This window comes from Thamnophis sirtalis, unplaced genomic scaffold (assembly GCF_051295495.1).
Source record: "Thamnophis sirtalis isolate CommonGarterSnake01/CBP01778 unplaced genomic scaffold, rThaSir2_p1.2 scaffold_4, whole genome shotgun sequence".
Classification (NCBI taxonomy): Eukaryota; Metazoa; Chordata; class Lepidosauria; order Squamata; family Natricidae; genus Thamnophis; species Thamnophis sirtalis.
Genome location: NW_028261384.1, coordinates 9,851,125 through 9,870,165, shown reverse-complemented (window position 1 = coordinate 9,870,165; position 19,041 = coordinate 9,851,125). Strand labels below are relative to the sequence as shown.

The window sequence follows — 19,041 nt, the reverse complement described above, 5'->3', positions numbered from 1 at the left end:
TATTAAATATAAATTGTTAAATATTTCTATTAAGTCTATTTTATATTTGAAACATTGATTTCAGAAAAGTTCTCTGAGCTTAACTCAAGGATATGTCAACGGAGTCAAACATAGAAAGTAGACTGGCTCTGCTACCAGATATGTGTAAAAGCTGCATTGGACATAAAGGGATTTCACATTTATTATGTGGGTGGAATGATGTCACTTGGTTTGATTATGCCCCTTTCAAACTGCTGTGATAATTACCTGCTTGTTACCAGAAGTGGTGAACCCGTTTTCAGTACTTGTTTGCTTTTGCTGTCATGCCCTAATTGCTATATAATTTTGCCCCTGCCAATTATAACCATTATGTAAAATTTTACAGCGAGGAAGTAGAAAAATAGGGGGGGGGGATCAGTGTGGTCTTCATAATTTTGACTGAATATTTTCATATTATCTCTGAGGTACAGGACTTGGTTGTAACTTTTGGGCAGTATCTTCTTCCTTCTCATATGCATACAAATTTCTTTACTTCACTTTTCTCTGAATCAAGATTGATTTTTAAGTTTACAGGAAAAATTAAGTTCAGTCTATTGATTTGATTCTTAAAATAGCAATATTTACCTGAGCTTGAATAATGTTCACAACAATAATAGCCTAATATTCTCTTATGATTTCATTATCTTTCATGATTGCAAAAAACTTGCAATTGATCTGGAACTACCTACTGGTATTGCACAAGTTTCTCTACTGCTTAAAAGAAGAAAAACATATTTACATTAGAACCTGTGCTCAGACCGTGAAGCAAGCATCACATCTACCTTGGTAAATTGTACTGAACGCAGTGGATCTTACTTCGAAGTCCTCAAGACTCTCTTATAAGAGTGCTGCATAATTTTTTTTTCAAAAACATACAAATGTTAGCTGCAGATTATGTAATAAAAATTTTTCTCTGAACAAAGCTAGTAAGATAGAGGAGAAAAAAAATTACATATAAAAGGTCACATCAGAACCATAAAGCATGTGCAAATAGACCGTGATAGTTTAATTTTGTTCTCAATAAATTGATAGAAGCCTTATGAAACATATTTCAATATGCTGGTATAAAACTGTACAATATTTATATACTGTACTGCATAAGCTTTAAATATTTGTGTTATTTTCTCCCCAAATAGCATTTTACATGTCATGTAGATTTAGTATTATGGATTCTTAGAAGAGACTGAAAACAAATAGTCACTTTAATAGCATCATTTTCTAAATCTAAAAGCCTATAGACGATAGAGAAATCCAAACTCTTATTCATTTGTAATTTTAAATGCAACAAAAGGGAACATTCATTAAATATTTTCCTAGAGAAATAAAATTAATTAAACTTTACTTAAAATTAAAAGCAAATTAAATTCAAATTAAGTTTTTTTTCATTCCTATCCTCTGGAGTATGTTTCATATATGATACTGCAGTCATATTGGGAGCACTAAAGTGCTTCTGGGCTGAAAGAATTAGCTGATAACATCATTATTGCCCAAGGGATGCCCAGTTGAGGGCTCCTTTCATATCATCTCAAACTGCCCACTGAAGTGGTACCCATCTATCTACTTGCAGTCACGTGCTTTTGATTTGCTGGTTCAAAAGGAGCTGGAGCAAGTGACGGGAGCTTATCCCCTCCCATGGCAAGAACCAGTAATCAGCCCAGCATCCCAACCACGTGAGTCACTGCGCTCCACTAACAATACATGATACAAACTAAATAAAAAGTTGTGAAATTTAAAAAGAAGGGAACTATAGTGAGAAATGTGCATTTGCACTTTGATATTAAGATGATACCAATTCACTAAAACGTTTTTTTGCCATGTTTACTGGACCTCTCAGAATATTTTTAAAAGGTTGGCTGTTAAATACATTATGTCAAAGGAACTTACTTGGCTTAAATAATAGAATGCATATCTGTGTGTCTTTTCTGTATTTGCCCTTTTGATTTTGAAGTTTTCCCCACCACTTTTCTTACAGTCTCCAGTATTTTTTTATTTTATTTGTTAATCAAATTTATATACAGTAGCTGCACCTCTCTGAGAAGTGACTGGGTGTTGTGCTATTGCTGGATTAAACTTGGTATTGTTAATAATTGACCCAAAGACTTTATATTCTATTCATCAAGTACAATTGTTACAGTCTTATTTTGAAGTTTAAAATATGGCCAAGATCCAAAGATAATGCTTAGTTTAGATCACAGTTTTGTTTGGAATGGAGAGATCTGTAAAAAAAATCTACTCATTACTGTTTAAAGGAGGGGGGATCCCTCTTTAGGATCAAGATTCTTTTAGTAAAGTACAGGTAGACTTCCATTTACAATAGTTCATTTAGTAACTGTTCATAGCCACACTGAAAAAGGTGACTTAGGGTTGTTTTTCATACTTACGACCATTGTAGCATCCCCATGGTCATGTAATAAAATTTCAGACACTTGGCAAGTGACTCATATTTATGAATGTTGCAATGTCCTGGGGTCATGTGATCCCATTTTGAGACCTTTTAACAAGCAAAGTCAATGAAGAAGTAACCATAACAACCATATTACTAACATAACAACTGCATCACTTAATATCTATGGCAGGAAAGATTGCAAAATGGAGCAAAATCCACTTGACAACGGTCTCACTTAGCAACAGAAATTTTGGGCTTGGTTATGGTTGTATGTCGAGAATGACCTGTAGTTTATTTGCCTCTGATGTTACATTAGGAGCAGATAGAAAATGCACATCTTGATATTTCTCCGTATTGTACATTTCACCCATTAATATTGTAAGACTTAATGTTTCATGTTCAAGAAAGAAAATTTAGTACTGTAACAAGCAAAATAATTTCCTTGCTAATTTGGAGCCTTTTTCCTAATGTCATGAATTGTGTTTTTCTTTCCTCTCAGGCCTCGAAATAGAGGAAAACCTACGGTGGAGGATGAAGACAGCATGGATGGATTGGAGGCAACAGAAACGGAAAACACTGTGGAAGTTGGTAAGGCAAATAGACTAGGATTGAAATAGATAGATTTAGCAAGTGTCTAAACTGAATTTACACATTGGAATAGGCTAAAATAATAGTAGGGCCATAGCATTTTAGTTTTAGTCCCAAAAGGGAACTTTAGAGCAGGGGTCCCCAACCTTTTGGCCTCAGGGACCACTTAATTCATAATTTTAAATCCCACGGACCACTAATATGATCTGCCTAATGACTGGCTGGGTGGGCATGGCCAACTTGATGTCACTCATGTTGAGGGGAGCCTCGCTGGCCTCTACTTGTCCCTCCCTCTGACTCTTTGCCACAGCAGTGCTTCCCTCCAGCCTTTGCCCAAAGCCCACACTTGGAGGCTGAAGCAGATCCAAGTTGGAATTTCTGTCCCCCCTCCGACCCCACAAAAAGACACCGAAGGGGGAGATTCTCTGCAGCAACACAAATGTTCATGGCACGTAGTTCATTGCTCCTTCTGAACCAGACCCCTGATTTAGTGCAATATAAAAAAATGCTAATAATTTTTCTGCAGACCACCAAAATTTTCTCATGGACCACCAGTGGTCTGGGGACCACCAGTTAGTGACCGCTGCTTTAGAGTATGCTGGGCCAGAAACATTAAATCTGTTGGCAATTCTTAAAGCAGCCATATGATAGCATGGGGTAACTGCACTTTGAAGTACAATTTTGGAATTGAATAGAGCTGGAATTGGGAGTGCTTGTAAGTGCTGCCAATCCTATTAAACAACTTTGGTTCAGTGTGTTGTGTGTGAACCTAGCAATTCTATTCCAAAGGTGCTTTTTCCAAAAGGCAACAATTTTTTTTGGTTTTACCCTTTGAAACCTTTCGCTTCTCATCTGAAAAGCTTCTTCAGTCCAAACTGACTAGTGGGGAATAAAATGGTTTATATTCTCTGCAATCATCCGGTTGTTAGCACTCTGAGAATCATTGAGGCCACTTGAGGGTTTTTCTGCAACTTCAGAGTTGTCTGAATCCGAGTATCTTCCCCTTCTGTTGTGGGAGGGGTGTTCAATTTTGACATAAATGGCCTCAACGATTCCTCTTTCAAACCAGTCTTCCTCTGTTCAGAATGTAAATTTCTTCAAAAGAGTGACAGTTGTCTTTCAAATGCAGATGGTTCCTGAATCCTGTCCTGATGAGTTTGTTCGCTTATGTTGTGCCATGCATTTGTAACTCTTTTTGTTGTATGAATTAGGACATGGTGTCAAACTATAGTTCATTTATTTGACTATAGGCAATCCTCGAGATAAGACCTTAATGGTGCCTGCCTATTACAGTCACATGTCACAACAGCTGTTAAGTGAAACAGCCTCACGTAATGACCCCATTCCTTGTTTTCTCTGATGCAAACATAAAATGAATGAGAGAATCATTCAATAGAGCGCAGGGTGCCTCGGAGGGGTAGGCCCGGAATGCCTGCTCAGGCCTCCAAGGGTACCTGCGCCACCTGAGGCACCCTGTGCTCCACTTCTTGACAGGGTCTCCACAGACCTTCAGCTTTCTTCCCATCCAGCATGTAAGAGAAGATCAAGTCAGTTGGAATTTGCAAACTCTGCCCCCCTTGACCTCGCCTCGCTTGCTACATGAGAAGGAAACTGAGGCTTGCAAGCGCCAGCTGACTCATGCCTGCTACAGCTGCCTGATCTCCAATGGGTGGATAAGTAACTGCAGGGACCCAGCAGGATTGAATATCCTTGTAAAAGCAAACAACTGTGGGGATGTCGTAGTCATCATAACTTTGAAATGGGGTTGCAAGTAGTTTTGGGGGAATCCGATATAACTTTGAATGGTCTGCTAAGTGACCTGTCCTAAGTCAAGGACTACCTGCATTGAATGTTATACAAAAATACCATACTTTTCAAAGTATAAGACACACTTTATTCCCCCCTAAAAGAGGGTGAAAATGTTGATGCATCTTATACACTAAATATGGCCATTTATGGTCTCCCAAAAATCCGCCTCACATGTCCCATTTTTGTGAAAATGGCCCCATTTCACAAAAATGGGGCACACAGAGGGTTTGGGAGGCCTGCAGAGTGCTCCTGGGGGCTGGGAGGGCACAAACGGGGTCCATGGGGGGTTTGGGAGGTCAAAAACAACCTCAGTTTTTGCTAAAATGGGGCTGGCAGAAGATTTGGGAGGACTGCAAAGTGCTTCTGGAGGCTGAGGAGGGGAAAAACGGGATGCGTGGGGGGGGGGGGGGTTGGGAGGCCAAAAACAGGCCCAGGTTTTGCTAAAATGGGGCATGCAGAGAGTTTGGGAGGCCTACAGAGTGCTTCTAAGGGCTGGGAAGGGCAAGAATGATTTTTTTTCTTGTATCCCTCTTCAAAATCTTGGTGCATCTTATACTCAGGTGCATCTTATAGTCCAAGAATATGGCACTCATTTGTATTGCGTGAACTCCTTTGTGTGAGAGATTTCTATTCCCTTGATCTCAAACAAGTAATGTCTGCATGCTTTATTTATGTTATTTATGTTATGTTCCTTTAATGGCTCACTCTGACATATTTGCAAGACACTTCAAAGATAACATTTATTTCTGATATGATCTGGACTTCACTTTAATGTGCCTCCAAATACAAATAAATATAAAAACAATAGCAGAGTTGGAAGGGACCTTGGAGGTCTTCTAGTCCAACCCCCTGCCTAGGCAGGAAACCCTATACCATTTCAGACAAATGGCTATCCAACATCCTCTTAAAGACTTCCAGTGTTGGGGCATTCACAACTTCTGGAGGCAAGCTGTTCCACTGATTAATTGTTCTAACTGTCAGGAAATTTCTTCTCAGTTCTAAGTTACTTCTCTCCTTGATTAGTTTCCACCCATGGCTTCTTGTTCTACCCTCAGGTGCCTTGGAAAATAGTTTGACTTCCTCTTCTTTGTGGCAACCCCTGAGATATTGGAACACTGCTATCATGTCTCCCCTAGTCCTTATTTTCATTAAACTAGACATACCCAGTTCCTGCAACCGTTCTTCATGTGTTTTAGCCTCCAGTCCCCTAATCATCTTTGTTGCTCTTCTCTGCACTCTTTCCAAATCTTTTTTACATCGTGGCAACCAAAACTGAATGCAGTATTCCAAGTGTGGCCTTACCAAGGCATTATAAAATGGTATTAACATTTCATGTGATCTTGATTCTATCCCTCAGTTTATGTAGCCTAGAACTGTGTTGGCTTTTTTGGCAGCTGCTGCACTCTGCTGGCTCATATTTAAATGGTTATCCACTAGGATTCCAAGATCCCTCTCACGGTTACTACTTTTGAGCAAGGTACCACCTATACTGTACCTGTGCATTTCGTTTTTCTTGCCTAAATTTAGAACCTTACTCTTTTCACAATTGAATTTCATTTTGTTAGAGATCACCCAATATTCAAGTTTGTCAAGATCCTTCTGTATCTTAAGCTGTCTTCTGGAGTGTTGGTTATCCCTGCCAGCTTGGTGTCATCTGCAAATTTGATGAGTTATCCATTTATTCCCTCATCTAAATCATTGATGAAGATGTTGAAGAGTACTGAGCCTAAAACAGAGCCTTGGGGTACTCCACTGCATACTTCCCTCCATGTAGATGCAGTTCCATTGAGGACTACATGTTGAGTGTGGTTGGTCAGCCAGTTTCGAATGCATCTGGTGGTGATGCTGTCTAACCCACATTCTTCTACTTTATCTAGTAGTAGGTTATGGTCTACCTTATCAAATGCCTTAGTGAAGTCCAAGTAAACTATATTGACGGCATTTCTCTGGTCCACTAAATTTGTCACTTCGTCAAAGAACGCAATAAGATTAGTCTGGCATGATCTGTTTTTGACAAACCCATGTTGGCTTTTGGCTATTACTTTGTTTACTTCTAGGTGTTCGCTAATTTGTTGCTTGGTTATCTTTTCCAGAATCTTTCCTGGTATTGAGGTCAGGCTGATAGGTCTATAGTTTCCTGGATCTATTTTTTTCCTTTTTTGAAGATGGGAACCACATCAGCTCTTTTCCAGTCCTCTGGCAGTTCCCCGGTGCTCCAGGATCTCTGAAACATATAGTTCAGTGGTTCTGAGATCTCGTCTGCCAGTTCCTTCAGAACCCTGGGGTGTAATCTGTCCGGTTCTGGTGATTTGAACTTGTGTAGGGTAGACAGGTGCTCACTTACCATTTTCTTCCCTATTTCAATTTGTGTTCCTAATCTGATTTTTGTGGTGCTGTTTTTGATAGGTTGGACTGTTTTATCCCTTTGTGTAAAGATAGATGCAAACAATGAGTTAAATAGTTCTGCTTTCTCCCTGTTGCTTGTCACCTTCTTGCCACATTCTCCCAGCAATGGACCAATTGTTTCCTTAACGTTTTTCTTGTTTTTAACATACTGGAAGAAGCTTTTTTTGTTATTTTTTTACTTTTGTGGCAAGCCTTTCTTCATTGTGAGCCTTAGCTTTCCTTACTTCATCTTTACAGGCTCCGGCTATTTGCTGATATTCTGCCTTAGTTATGCCCCCCTCTTTCCACTTTTTATACTTATCTTTTTTGTCTTTCAATTTGTCAGAGTGTTCTTTTTTTATTAAAAGTTTTTTCTATTTTTATTTTTCAAAACAGACACAACACAAAAAATCCTTTCTTTACATACTGTAGAAAGTGTATCCGTTGGCTACAAAAAATTTTTATGCATTTCTTTCACAGTCACCCATGATTCATATTAATTCTAGTATTTTAAATCAAATATATTTGTACATATTAGCATCATCCTACCCCCATTCTTGTTTGACTATAATTGTTTAAACTTCCATCATAAAACATACCAAAACTCAAGACATAACCACATACTGGCATCTCATTTGCTATTTCTAGTATCACAATAAAACTATTCCTTATGGCCTATTCTAGCTAAACATCAATAACATTTAGTAGCAAAAGGTTTCTAATCTTCCTTTCCAAATCACTGTTTACAATTTACATCCAATTTCCCCATGTTGTACCCATACCTATATATACATTGTTATCATTATCTCTCCTTTATTTGACTATATCCATTATCATAATTTAGTTCTTTTTTATCTTTATATGTAACCAAACCATTTCTCATCTTCCTTTCATAGGTACCATTCAATATTCATATCCAATTATTACTTGTTATTACTACATATGTATACATTATTATCATTTTCAATTGTTTATTTAAGCATATCTATTGTCACTAAATTTCACTAAGTCCAACTAGTTTTAGATTAAACACTTTCATCTATCAGCCTGTATCTTTTCAGTAGCGAAACAGTCTCATGTCTTCTGCCATTTGTGGCATCAGTCCTTTAATCGTCTCCTTAATCAAGTTTGTATGGACTCTTCTTTGCAACTCCTTGTTTATTGATTCTGTCATGTAATTTAGATGGCCTTCTTCTTTTTCCTTAATCAGCTTGTCTTTAATTGTCAGTGTTGTTATCGATGGTGTTACTAATAAAATTTCTCCCTTTAAATCCATAAGTTCTTTTATTTTTTCTTCTTCTGTGTCTTGCCATCTAGGATAGGGTTCCCATCGATCTAGTTCCCCTTTCCATATTCAATTTTTTCCATTTCCAGACAGAAACCATTCGCCATAGATGTCAGCAGATTTGATTTCTTTGTAGTCATTTTTCTCTTTATTGCTTGGGACTCTACCCTCTATTTTTCCCATTTGGTAAGCATCTCCATCCTTTTCATCATATTTTTCTGCTAGGTGCTCTAATTTTTCAAACATTTTCTCAAATATATTTGATAATTTCTGTATTGCAAGCATTATCTCTTGCAAGCTGACAGTTTCTCTCTGTTGTTGGAAATAAGCCACTGTTTCCAACTGTTTCCAGCTGTTAAAACACTGCTGCTCTGACTTGGAAGATTTTTACAAGGTTACACCTAGGTTCACCATGAGATCTCTGGATAAGGATATACTTCAAAGAAACATTTTATAAACAAATGGTGCTTTACTTTTTATCACTTTCTATAAACAAACTGTGAGACTTTAAAGTTCCATACCAGAATAATCAGTAGTGAAAGTAAAAGTATTTTGTTTTCAGTACTCTAGTTTCCAGTCTTCGAGTAGCAGTTATCTCTCCCTTTGTTGTTACAATTGTTGCAATTCTCTTTGTTCTTTTTGTATCTTTTTGTATCTTTTAATATTCCAAGTTTTTAAAGAAGTCAAATTCTTACATGAAATAGAGAAGAAAAAGTAAAAGACACATGTAGTGATGAATAAGGATAAGTTTAGTCCATAGGTTGTGAAAGTAATAGTAAAAGTTTTAGAAGAAAACTTGATCCATTCATTTCAAACAGTTTGCATAAATTCAATCCATGAAAATAACGTTTAAAAATTAAGATAACACACTGACCAAAACCATCCAAAGCTTGATTCTGCCGCTTATTTCTTTTATTCTTCGATTTAAATTAGTTTTAAGTCTTTTATAGGCAGGCTCTTTTAAAACGGATAAAAATTCCTCACCAGCTGTAAACACTTTCTCTTCTGTTTCCTTCCGTTTTGGAGCCATCCCTACTTCATCAACCTGGGGGCTGAGCTTTTAACGCCAATTGAGAGACCTTCTCCTGCATCAGTCAGGGACTTTGCGATGTCCCTATGATCAACAGAATGCAGTCTTCCTGTTCACCGTCTCTACGGGACAGTTTAGGTCCGATTAGACCACCCAGCGAAAAAAATATTGGCGATCGCGGAGCATCGAGATCGGATGACCATTTCGTAACGATGTAGGCTCCTCCTCGTCAGAGAATTCTTTATGCAGCCATACTGGTTTCTTTTGGGAGCTGTTATTTTTCTTCTTCATTGGTATTGTGCTAGCCTGGTTTTTGTAATCTCATTTTTTTAAATTTCCCAAGCTTCTTGAGTTGTTTTCCTCTTGAGGATTTTCATCCATGGAATTCTTCCCAAGCTCTCTCTAAGTTTATCAAAATTAGCTCTCTTAAAGTCCAAGACTCTAGTTTAACTTTGTTCTACTACTTGTGTTTGCATAATGTTGAATTTCAATTGTGCATGGTCACTTGCCCCAGGGTTCCTATGGCTTCAACACCTTCTATCATTTCTTCTCTGTTAGTGAGAATTAAGTCCAATATGGCAGATACCCTTGTTCCCTTCTCTATTTTTTGGGAAACAAGGTTGTCTGCTAGGTTCGTTAGGAACCTGTTGGATCTTCCACTTGGTGCAGAATTTGTTTCCCAGTTGATGTCAAGGTAGTTCTCCCATTACTATTGTGGTGTGCTTTCTGCATACCTTAGTTAGCTGACTAGCAAAAAGTTCATCTACTTCCTCTGCTTGGTTGGGTGGCCTGTAGTATAGACCTATGGCAATGTCATTTCCCGCCCAACCTTTAATATTGACCCAAATACATTCAAGATAGTTCTCATCATTGTTGTGCTCTATTTCTGTAGAGATGTAGTCCATTTCTTTTAAATAATTTAAATCCTAGCTGTATGTTCCATTTGTGGGTTTCATCCCACCAAGTTTCTGTAATGGCAACAATATTGTATCTGCTCTCATTTACTTGAATTTCTAATTCACCCTGTTTATTCCTCATACTCTGTGCATTGGTGTATAGACATTTGAGTCCATTTTGATTGATCCTGTGTTTACTGTCTACATAACCTGTGTTATGCCTGACTGCCCCTATTTTCTTGCCACTTGTATGATTCATGCACATGGTATGGCATTCACTATTAAATGCTTGGTTTTGCTTGACAGCAGGAGTGATAATCTTATCTGCACAAACATCTATGTTACATGCACTGATAACCGTATGAGTTTTAGATTGCTGGGGACAGAAATGTTCTGTATCAATTAATTCTCTGCCCCCGCTGTTCAGTTTAAATGTTTATCCAGAAAATCTGTGAATTTAATGCCAAATAACTCAGTCCCTTTCTTGGATGGGTGCAAACCATCTCTTTTGTACAGTTTTTCATTGGACCAGCCACAGACATCATGACTAATAAAACCAAAGCCTTCCCTTTTATGCCACTCCTTTAGCCACACATTAAACTCTGCTACACGCTGGCCCTTCCCTTTTTGTTCCTTTTATACTGGTAAAACCTCTGAAAAGATAAGCCTATAACCTACACTACTAAGTTCATACCCCCAAACTCTGGAAATCATTCTTCACAGAAAGTACATCTTTTTGGGACAGATCATTTGTGCCAAGATGTATAATAGCATCAACTTCATAATCCTTACTTACATTCTTGACTATCTTAAGAATACGCCTCTTGTCTCTGCTGGCAATAGCACCTGGCAGACACCTGACCTCTTTTAAAACCTCCATATCCTTTCCTAAATTTACATCCCTTACGATTGAATCACCAACCAGAAGGTGACTTCTCTTTTTGCATACCTTGATCTTCTTGTGCGACTGATGTGTGATACCTGGGTCCCCATTTCGCCTTTCCGAAGAAAGTTCTTAATTTTGGACCACAATCCCCTGCTTATTTGAGTCATCATTATCACAACTACCTTAACCTGTCTCTTTAATGTCCCCATCAAGGTCAGCAAGGGTGCTATATCTGTTATGCTGGGTCACAGCAAAAGCTTTGTGTTTATGGTTCACAGCTCTCACCCTGCCAGATCCCAGGGTTGTCTCTTCTCCTGTAGGATCTTTGCGGTAGAGGGGGCTGATAGGGTGGCATCTCTATAAAATGGAATGGCTGAATTGGGCACCTAACTTCTGCTTGGAGAGTACAGATTAGAGATTCTAGATAGGTAATCTGTCTATGTAGACTAGTAATTTGTTTACAAATGGGACAGTGTCCAAATTTGAAAAGAGTATTGCGAAAGACGTGCAAAACAGCTATTACATTGAACTAAGCTGGTCATTTTGAAATGAAATAAAATCACAATCTCAAGCGCCTCCATTATGACCTTTTGCTTAAGGATAATTCCCTTGGACAGTGTTAATCAACCACCTACTATATCTAGAATAATATCTATCTGGTATTAGTTTCTTCTAATTTTTTTCCCCATGAGGAAAAAAAACAACAGGCTACACTCTCTTTTGAAATAGCGATTAAGCTGTTTTTGGTCAAAGCTAACCATTATCAGCTAGTAGTTAGTATCAAACAACATTCTGTCTGTCCATAATTTATATGTTATTAACAAAGCTCAACATATTCTTGAGTTAAACTTATTTTTAGATTTATTTTGAGAAAAAGATGAGTTTTACAAAGTAATGGAAGACAAGAAATACAATCCTGTATGTAGTTCTCTTGGTAGCCTTTGTAATATTAACCTTGGATTGATAGTCTGATTTGGCTTTGGAGGTATATTGTAATAAATTCCTGTGTTTTTGCTCTTATTTGGATGATTGATTCCCAAAAGGGATGCTTTGGGATTATTGTTCTGCCCTGTAGCAATTAAGATATCTTCAAAACAGTTGTGTTTTAACTTCCATATTATTTAGTATGTATCTGAAATTGTATAAAATTTATCCAGGAATGAGAAACAGGGAATCACGAGAAATAGGAGATACCCCAGTTTCTTCCATGCATTTTGGAACACTTGAGCATTTTGACTCTCTGCCTAGGATTTCCGATAAATAGAATGAGCTGGAACCTAATTCAAAGAAAATAAAAATGTTACTTACGGCAGTGTTTTTCAACCACTGTGCCGCGGCACACTAGTGTGCCGTGACATAGTATAAGGTGTGCCGTGGGAAAAACACTTTATATATAGTAAATATAGGCACAGAGTTAATTTTTTTTAACATTTTCTAATGGTGGTGTGCCTCGTGATTTTTTTCATGAAAAAAGTGTGCCTTTGCACAAAAAAGGTTGAAAAACACTGACTTACGTATGGTTCATCTGCCCAGTTTTTGTGATTTTCACAGTTAAGTGGTGATCAATGGCTTTGGATGAAACTTGGTTCAAGAGCCAGGTTCAGAGGTGGGTTTCTGCCAGTTCTCCCTGGATTGGGCGAACTAGTAGTGGTGGCAGGAGGCTCCGCCCACCCGCTCAGACACTTCTGCATATATGCAGAAGCTTCTGCGCATGCGCAGAAGCGTTGCATGAGCATGTGCCCATGAGTGAAGTGGTAGTAAAATAAGTTGAAGCCCACTACTGACCGAGTTGATAATTTTGGTATACTATAGGAGCCAGGAAGCTTAGATTTCTATGAATGCCTTTTATCAGATGTGATTTATGAACAAAATAGGCTTCTTCTGTGGCAGGGATAACTTTGTGTTAGTTACCCAATACTTTGGTTGCTCTGGGTACGTTGTTGAATTGAATTATTAGGCCTCGGAAAACGAACTGAAACTAATGGAGTGAGTTTATTAACCGGCATTGGTAGATATTATCGCATTATGACAATTCTCTCAACCGCAGTACCTGCTAACTTGCTAACCTGAAGTTTTGTTACTTATTCTGTTCTGAGATTGCATAAGATAAACCAAGATAAATCAGTCAAGTGAGCTGGCAGGGTCAGGGAAGATGTCCTTTGCCAGACAGGGCTGCAGGAAACAGGATCTTGCTGATTAAATTCTTTCTTGTTAGGCAGCCAGTTAGGATGATGGATAAAATGTTGTGGTGCATTGCCTAAGCACTCCTGGAATGCTAGCAGCAGCCTCATCATCTGTATTTATTTTCAATTTTGTTTAGCAACTTTTTTTTAACCTTTTAGTGCTTAAATTGCAGATTTCTGTGCATGGCATCCTGGGTGATTACTTGGTCACTCAAGAGAATATGAGTTTTGGTATCTTAAGGAGCTCAGCACTTTTCTACAGCTATAACTTTTGCATTGATTTGTTTTTTTGGTGTTTTTGAGTCAGAGTTGACTTCTGGTGACACAAATCCCTACAGTTTTCTTGGCAAGATTCTAGAAATGTTTAACCATTGATTTAGACTGACCCTAGGTCATCAAACTAGATTCATACCTAAAGTGGAACTAGAACTTGCATTCTCCTGGTTTCTAGGCCAGTGTCTTAAGCACTCATAGTTACAAGGTAGAAAGGAGATCTGGATTTTCAGATCTGGGTAGCTAGGAGGACACTTTAATAATAAGGGGCCTCTTACTTGTATAGCAAAGGAAATCAGCTTTGCTGGAAATAAATAGCAAAATAAACATTTTTCCAGGGAACTAAGGATATATTCCCAGTGGTGCAGTGGAAATAGCGTGTTTAAATGCTCCAAGGTAATTTTTCATATGTCTGGTTCAGGGGTGGGCTCCGGCAGGCACTACTGCCGGTTTGCTCATGGGCGCGCTTTGCGCCTGTATGCCAGATGCGCACTGTAACCTCATGCAAGTCCAATTAAAATTAAAATTGTATGCATGCGTAGAACTGAAAACCAAGATGGCGGAGACAGCGGTGACCAGGGAACCAGTTTGGGGGCATGGCAGGCTGCCGGTTTGGGCGACCCAGGCCGCATGCCAGTACTGGTTCAGCCGCCACCACTAGTCTGGCTTCAGAAAAATTTATCCAACAAATGTGACACGAAAATTTCAGAATAAAAGTAACTGCTACATATTTGCAGTCTTAAACTTTTCTCAGCCAAATGCAAGGCACAACTTTTATATTTATAATGTAGTCAAATTCTGTGCAGCACATATAAAATACAACAGGAATTTATACTTAGTTTAGTGTTATTTGAGGGAGAAATGTGTTATATTTGTATTTCTACCTTAATAATTACTGTATTATTTATATTTGAAGGTGGGGCCTCCAAACCTGGCAACTTTAAGACTTGTAGACTTCAACTCCCAAAATTCACCAGCCACAAGTCTTAAAGTTGCCAAGTTTAGAGATCTCTATTTTAAAGTTAACAAGATACTATTTCAACATGATTAAATCCTTTCCAAAAATTAGGGTTACAGCTAATGCCAAGATTATTCGAATTATATTCATGCACAGCTCTTAATTCTATTGATTTTACCTTTAGTGTTATAGTATAACAATGTATAATTTTTAAACTTGCCCACTGCCATCAGTGCCACAGGTAGTCCTCAATTTAACAATTGATTGTTTAATGACAGAAGTTAGAGTGGACACACACACACCCCAAAAAACTATTGCAATCCAATTTTGAAGTTACATTGGCTATAACCCATCTCCTTTTGTAGTCACATTTTGGATGCTTGATAACTGGTTCAACTTTACTGCTGTTTGTGATGCCCTACGACTATGCTTTTTGACATTTTTGGGGTTTTGTTTCCAGAATTTACCTTCAAGTTCTGCCCAAAAAATACTGATTGTGTAAAATTGATTCCCTTAATGACTGCTGTGCTTGCTTAGCAACTACTGCAAAAAAGTCATAAAATTAAGTCCAATCACATGCTCAGCTGCTTACCAACTGCAAATTATGACCATAATTCCAGGCTCAGTTATAGCCATAAGTCTATTTCTGATTGAAACTGTAGGGCATGTGCTTCTGTTTTGTTGTTTCTATAATGAAATTTATCACCTATATCGAAGTCCTCTTCTAAAGAGATTTGCTGGCAGACCAGACAAATTTTGCATTTCATTTCTTTCAGATCATAATGCTAACATTAACCTTTATAGTTACCATTTTTCAGAGTTTGTATCATTAGATAGCAGATAGTGAAACATGAGAATTATTATTCGGTCTAACCATGAACAAAAGATCCAATTTAGCAATCCTATCTAAAATTTTATGTGAGAGTTATTTTATAATACTGTATTTTATAACTGACAATATTATTTTATACTTTTGCAAAGTACTTTTGTAATTGATTGATTTAATCTTTAGTATTTAAACTTTAAATCCTGTAGTACTTGTATTTTATTGCCTTATTTTATTCTTACCTAATTTAATAAGATTTTTATTATTTTTCCATCTGACTTCTGTAAAAGCTAATATGAAGCTATAATAAAAATGTTCTATTCTAGACTCATACATAGTGTTTAAGTATAGTTTTAGTTTTAATTTACAGGTGTTTTCTAGTAAACATAAAAAATTAACATTTATATATACAAAATTATGCATCAATTTTGTATTATCAATTTTACATTTTATGGTTGTCAAAGACCAAGTTGGGTGGACTAAACAAGTGATATTATGTTTCATGTTTCACAATACTGTGGCTCGGGGTCCAATGTCACTTGTAGTGAACATGTCAAGTGAATCTCAGTCTTCCTGTTACATTGACTTGAATGTAGCTGTATTTGAGGCTGTTTCTATTCCTACTATCATTGATACTATTGGATCAGCCTCCATATGGTGGCTGTTATTTAGCTTTCTTCATTCCCAAGAACAATAGCCAGATTAATGGAAAAATTGATCTGTCTCCACCATTCTGCTGCATTAAGAATTCTAGCAGGAAATATCTTTCTTTCACTATAGCTGAATATTGTTTTTATTATTTTTAATAATAGTTTTGAATACTGTGATAGCTATTGTTGTGTAAGTGCAATGCATACCTTAATTTCATAGTACCTTGAGCTTTACCTGGAGCTAAGGAGGGATACAATTTTTAAAGAATGTATTACAGCCCACTCCAATCAATGTAAGCCCAAACAATTAAATCAAACAGAGAACTGTGACTGATCCCACATTAAAGCAACAAGGTCCTGGTTTCCTGGGGCAGGACTGATGATCTGTGACAGCCGAGATCAAGCTAGCCCAGTCCTTAATATTTCAAAAGCTTTTGAGATGGAGTTCCAGAATATTTTTTCCTGATTTTATTAGGCCATCTTTATTTCTTGTTTTTTCTTGTTTTATGTTTAAGTAATATTCTTTTACTATTTTATGGCAGCTATACTGTTAATGTTTTACTTGGCTTTTAATAATGTGTGTGTGTGTGTGTGTGTGTGTGTGTGTATTGTGTGACTATATACTAGTCTCCCTTTATTTATTTATTAGCAGAAATGCAACATATATAAGCTCCTGATACTGTTTAGATTGTGATGGGTAGATAAGTAATAATTCATTCTTAAATCTGTTCATTTTCTCTAAATATTGTTTGGGATACTCATTCATTCTAATTTTATATCACATAATAAATTCACAATATCTAGTAATAATCTGCTTTGTAAAGTTTAAAAAATAAGTATTCTCTCTCTCTTTCTCCCCCTCCCTCCTCTTTATATCTTGAGAGGTGTTTTTTATTTTTACATTTTATTTCTCACATTTCAGTTTGGATATTGACATGCCGTTTCAGTAAACTTTACTTTATACTTCAGTTATACCCGGGTCCTTTTCTAAAATAAATTCGTTATTACTAGTTTTCTACAGTCTGTGATGGATTTAAATTTAACTCTCCTCCTAGCCCGGTAGAAGTAGATTTTTCATATGTCCATCACCCCATAACAATTTTTGTGTCCTGCTAAAAATCTTACGCCACCAATGAAGCAGATCTAGTTAATAGGATGAGATTGACAAGAGTTAGAAAGGGTTAAAGCCAATGAAGTTCTATGGAAATTGGAAAGCAATTTAAACTGTCACACACCTTCTATAGCATTTATCAATGAGTAGTAGAGCTGCTGTGAAGACAGTCACAACTCTGCCTCTGCCTGTTCAATTGTACAGACTAAATCTACATCCACCACATTGTTTTTTTACATTCCTGCAAGCGGGAATAATAATAATTAAATTTTGAGACCTTGCTCATGATCATTCATGACTTGGTCATTGCCTATCTGTATTATTGCAATGCTCTCATCACGGGGCTACCCTTAAGGATTCAGAAACTTCAGCTGGGTCCAGAATGCAGCATCATACATATTAATGGGGAAGTCTCTAGGTTTGCACATGTAAGGTCCTTGTTGTCTGAGCTACAGTAGCTTTTAGCTTCTTTCTGGTGCAATTCAACTTGCTGATCATTACCTTTAATGCTCTGAATGGCACAGGGCCTAGTTAGCTGTGGGACCATCTTTCCCTAAGGACTCCCTTCCTACCAGGTGAAATAGGATGGGGATGGTCCTACTTGCTTTCCCCTCAATATTTAATAGAAGCTAAGAAACCTACCCTTTCTATGGCAGTCCCTACTCTATGGAGCACTCTACAGTTTGGCAAGCCTTCCATAAAGATTGCAGATCTCATCCCCCCCCCCCAAGTGCTTGGAAAAGATTGGATAATTTACACATTAGAAGTTTGGTTTGGTGCCAGGTCTTTGTTGATTTTAACATTTTAACGTTTTAATATGTTTAGTTTTATAATTTTAATATAAATTTATAGATTGTTTTGATTTTGGAGCCATCCAGAATTGGTTGGAAAGTCGGCAGTTTTATAAATGTTTTAAATAAGCAAACGAGCAAACAGACAAATAAATAACATTTTGTGGTATAACTTTGCTCATGATTTGAAAATGGGAAAAAACAGCTTAGAACAGAATGGCTTGTTTTGTTTAAACACTTTAAAATGAAATCTATAATCAACTTACACTCTCCTTGCTAAGCAGATACCAGGGAACAATTTACAGAGGAGGATGCCCAAAGTGAAGTGGACGATGACAAGAAGGCAACCCCAGATCTCCAGTGCTCAGTCTCTGTGGACTCTGCCAACACCAATTGTTCGATTGGGGTTGAAGCAAAAAGCAGGTTAGCGAGGCAGATTTAGAATGAGTGAGAGGATGGCTGAGACTTTTATATGTCACCTGCTACTTTTTTTTAGATTTTTGATTTATCTATAAGTGGTTTAATTGTTTTTATTCTGTTCATTCCTAACCAAGAGAGAGGTAGATTCATGCTTATAACTTTTCTCTAAATTTATAATGGTTCTAATAGTATTTTGGATGATATGGAAATCAGAAATCAGTCACTTTATTGACTAAATTTTATAACAGATTTATTCTGCCTTTCTTTTTAAAAGAAAAAGCACTGAAAATAGCTGTGAACCAGTTTGGATTTGTTTTTCTGCTTCACAAGAATATCTTAGCAAATTTATTTCTTCATTTATATCCAGCCTTTGGCAGCGAACATACCTTATAACCCTTCCTCGTCCTGTTTTCCTTATAAAAACCCTATAAAATGGTTTGGGCTAAGATTTAGAAAGTGACTGGCCTAAGATCCCCAACTGGCTTTCATATCTAAGGCAGTACTAGAACTCAGTCTCCTGGTTTTAGGCTGGTGTCTTAACCACTT

The 19,041-nt window shown here is 37.3% G+C and overlaps 1 protein-coding gene across 13 annotated transcripts in view; it reads left to right on the top strand.

Annotated features, from left to right (window-relative positions):
* The window catches only part of KMT2C (lysine methyltransferase 2C), a 167,606-nt gene that overhangs the window by 36,529 nt on the left and 112,036 nt on the right, over positions 1–19,041 (top strand). For 9 of the 13 annotated variants that reach the window (XM_087712468.1, XM_087712460.1, XM_087712459.1 and 6 more), the window contains exons 2-3: positions 2,904–2,992; positions 18,357–18,498. In XM_087712468.1, the coding sequence (XP_087568594.1) occupies positions 2,904–2,992; positions 18,357–18,498 (231 nt within the window). Of the gene's footprint in view, positions 1–2,903; positions 2,993–18,356; positions 18,499–19,041 lie in introns of those variants that run through there. The other 4 variants (XM_014076029.2, XM_087712463.1, XM_087712467.1 and 1 more) reach the window with 2 other exon arrangements.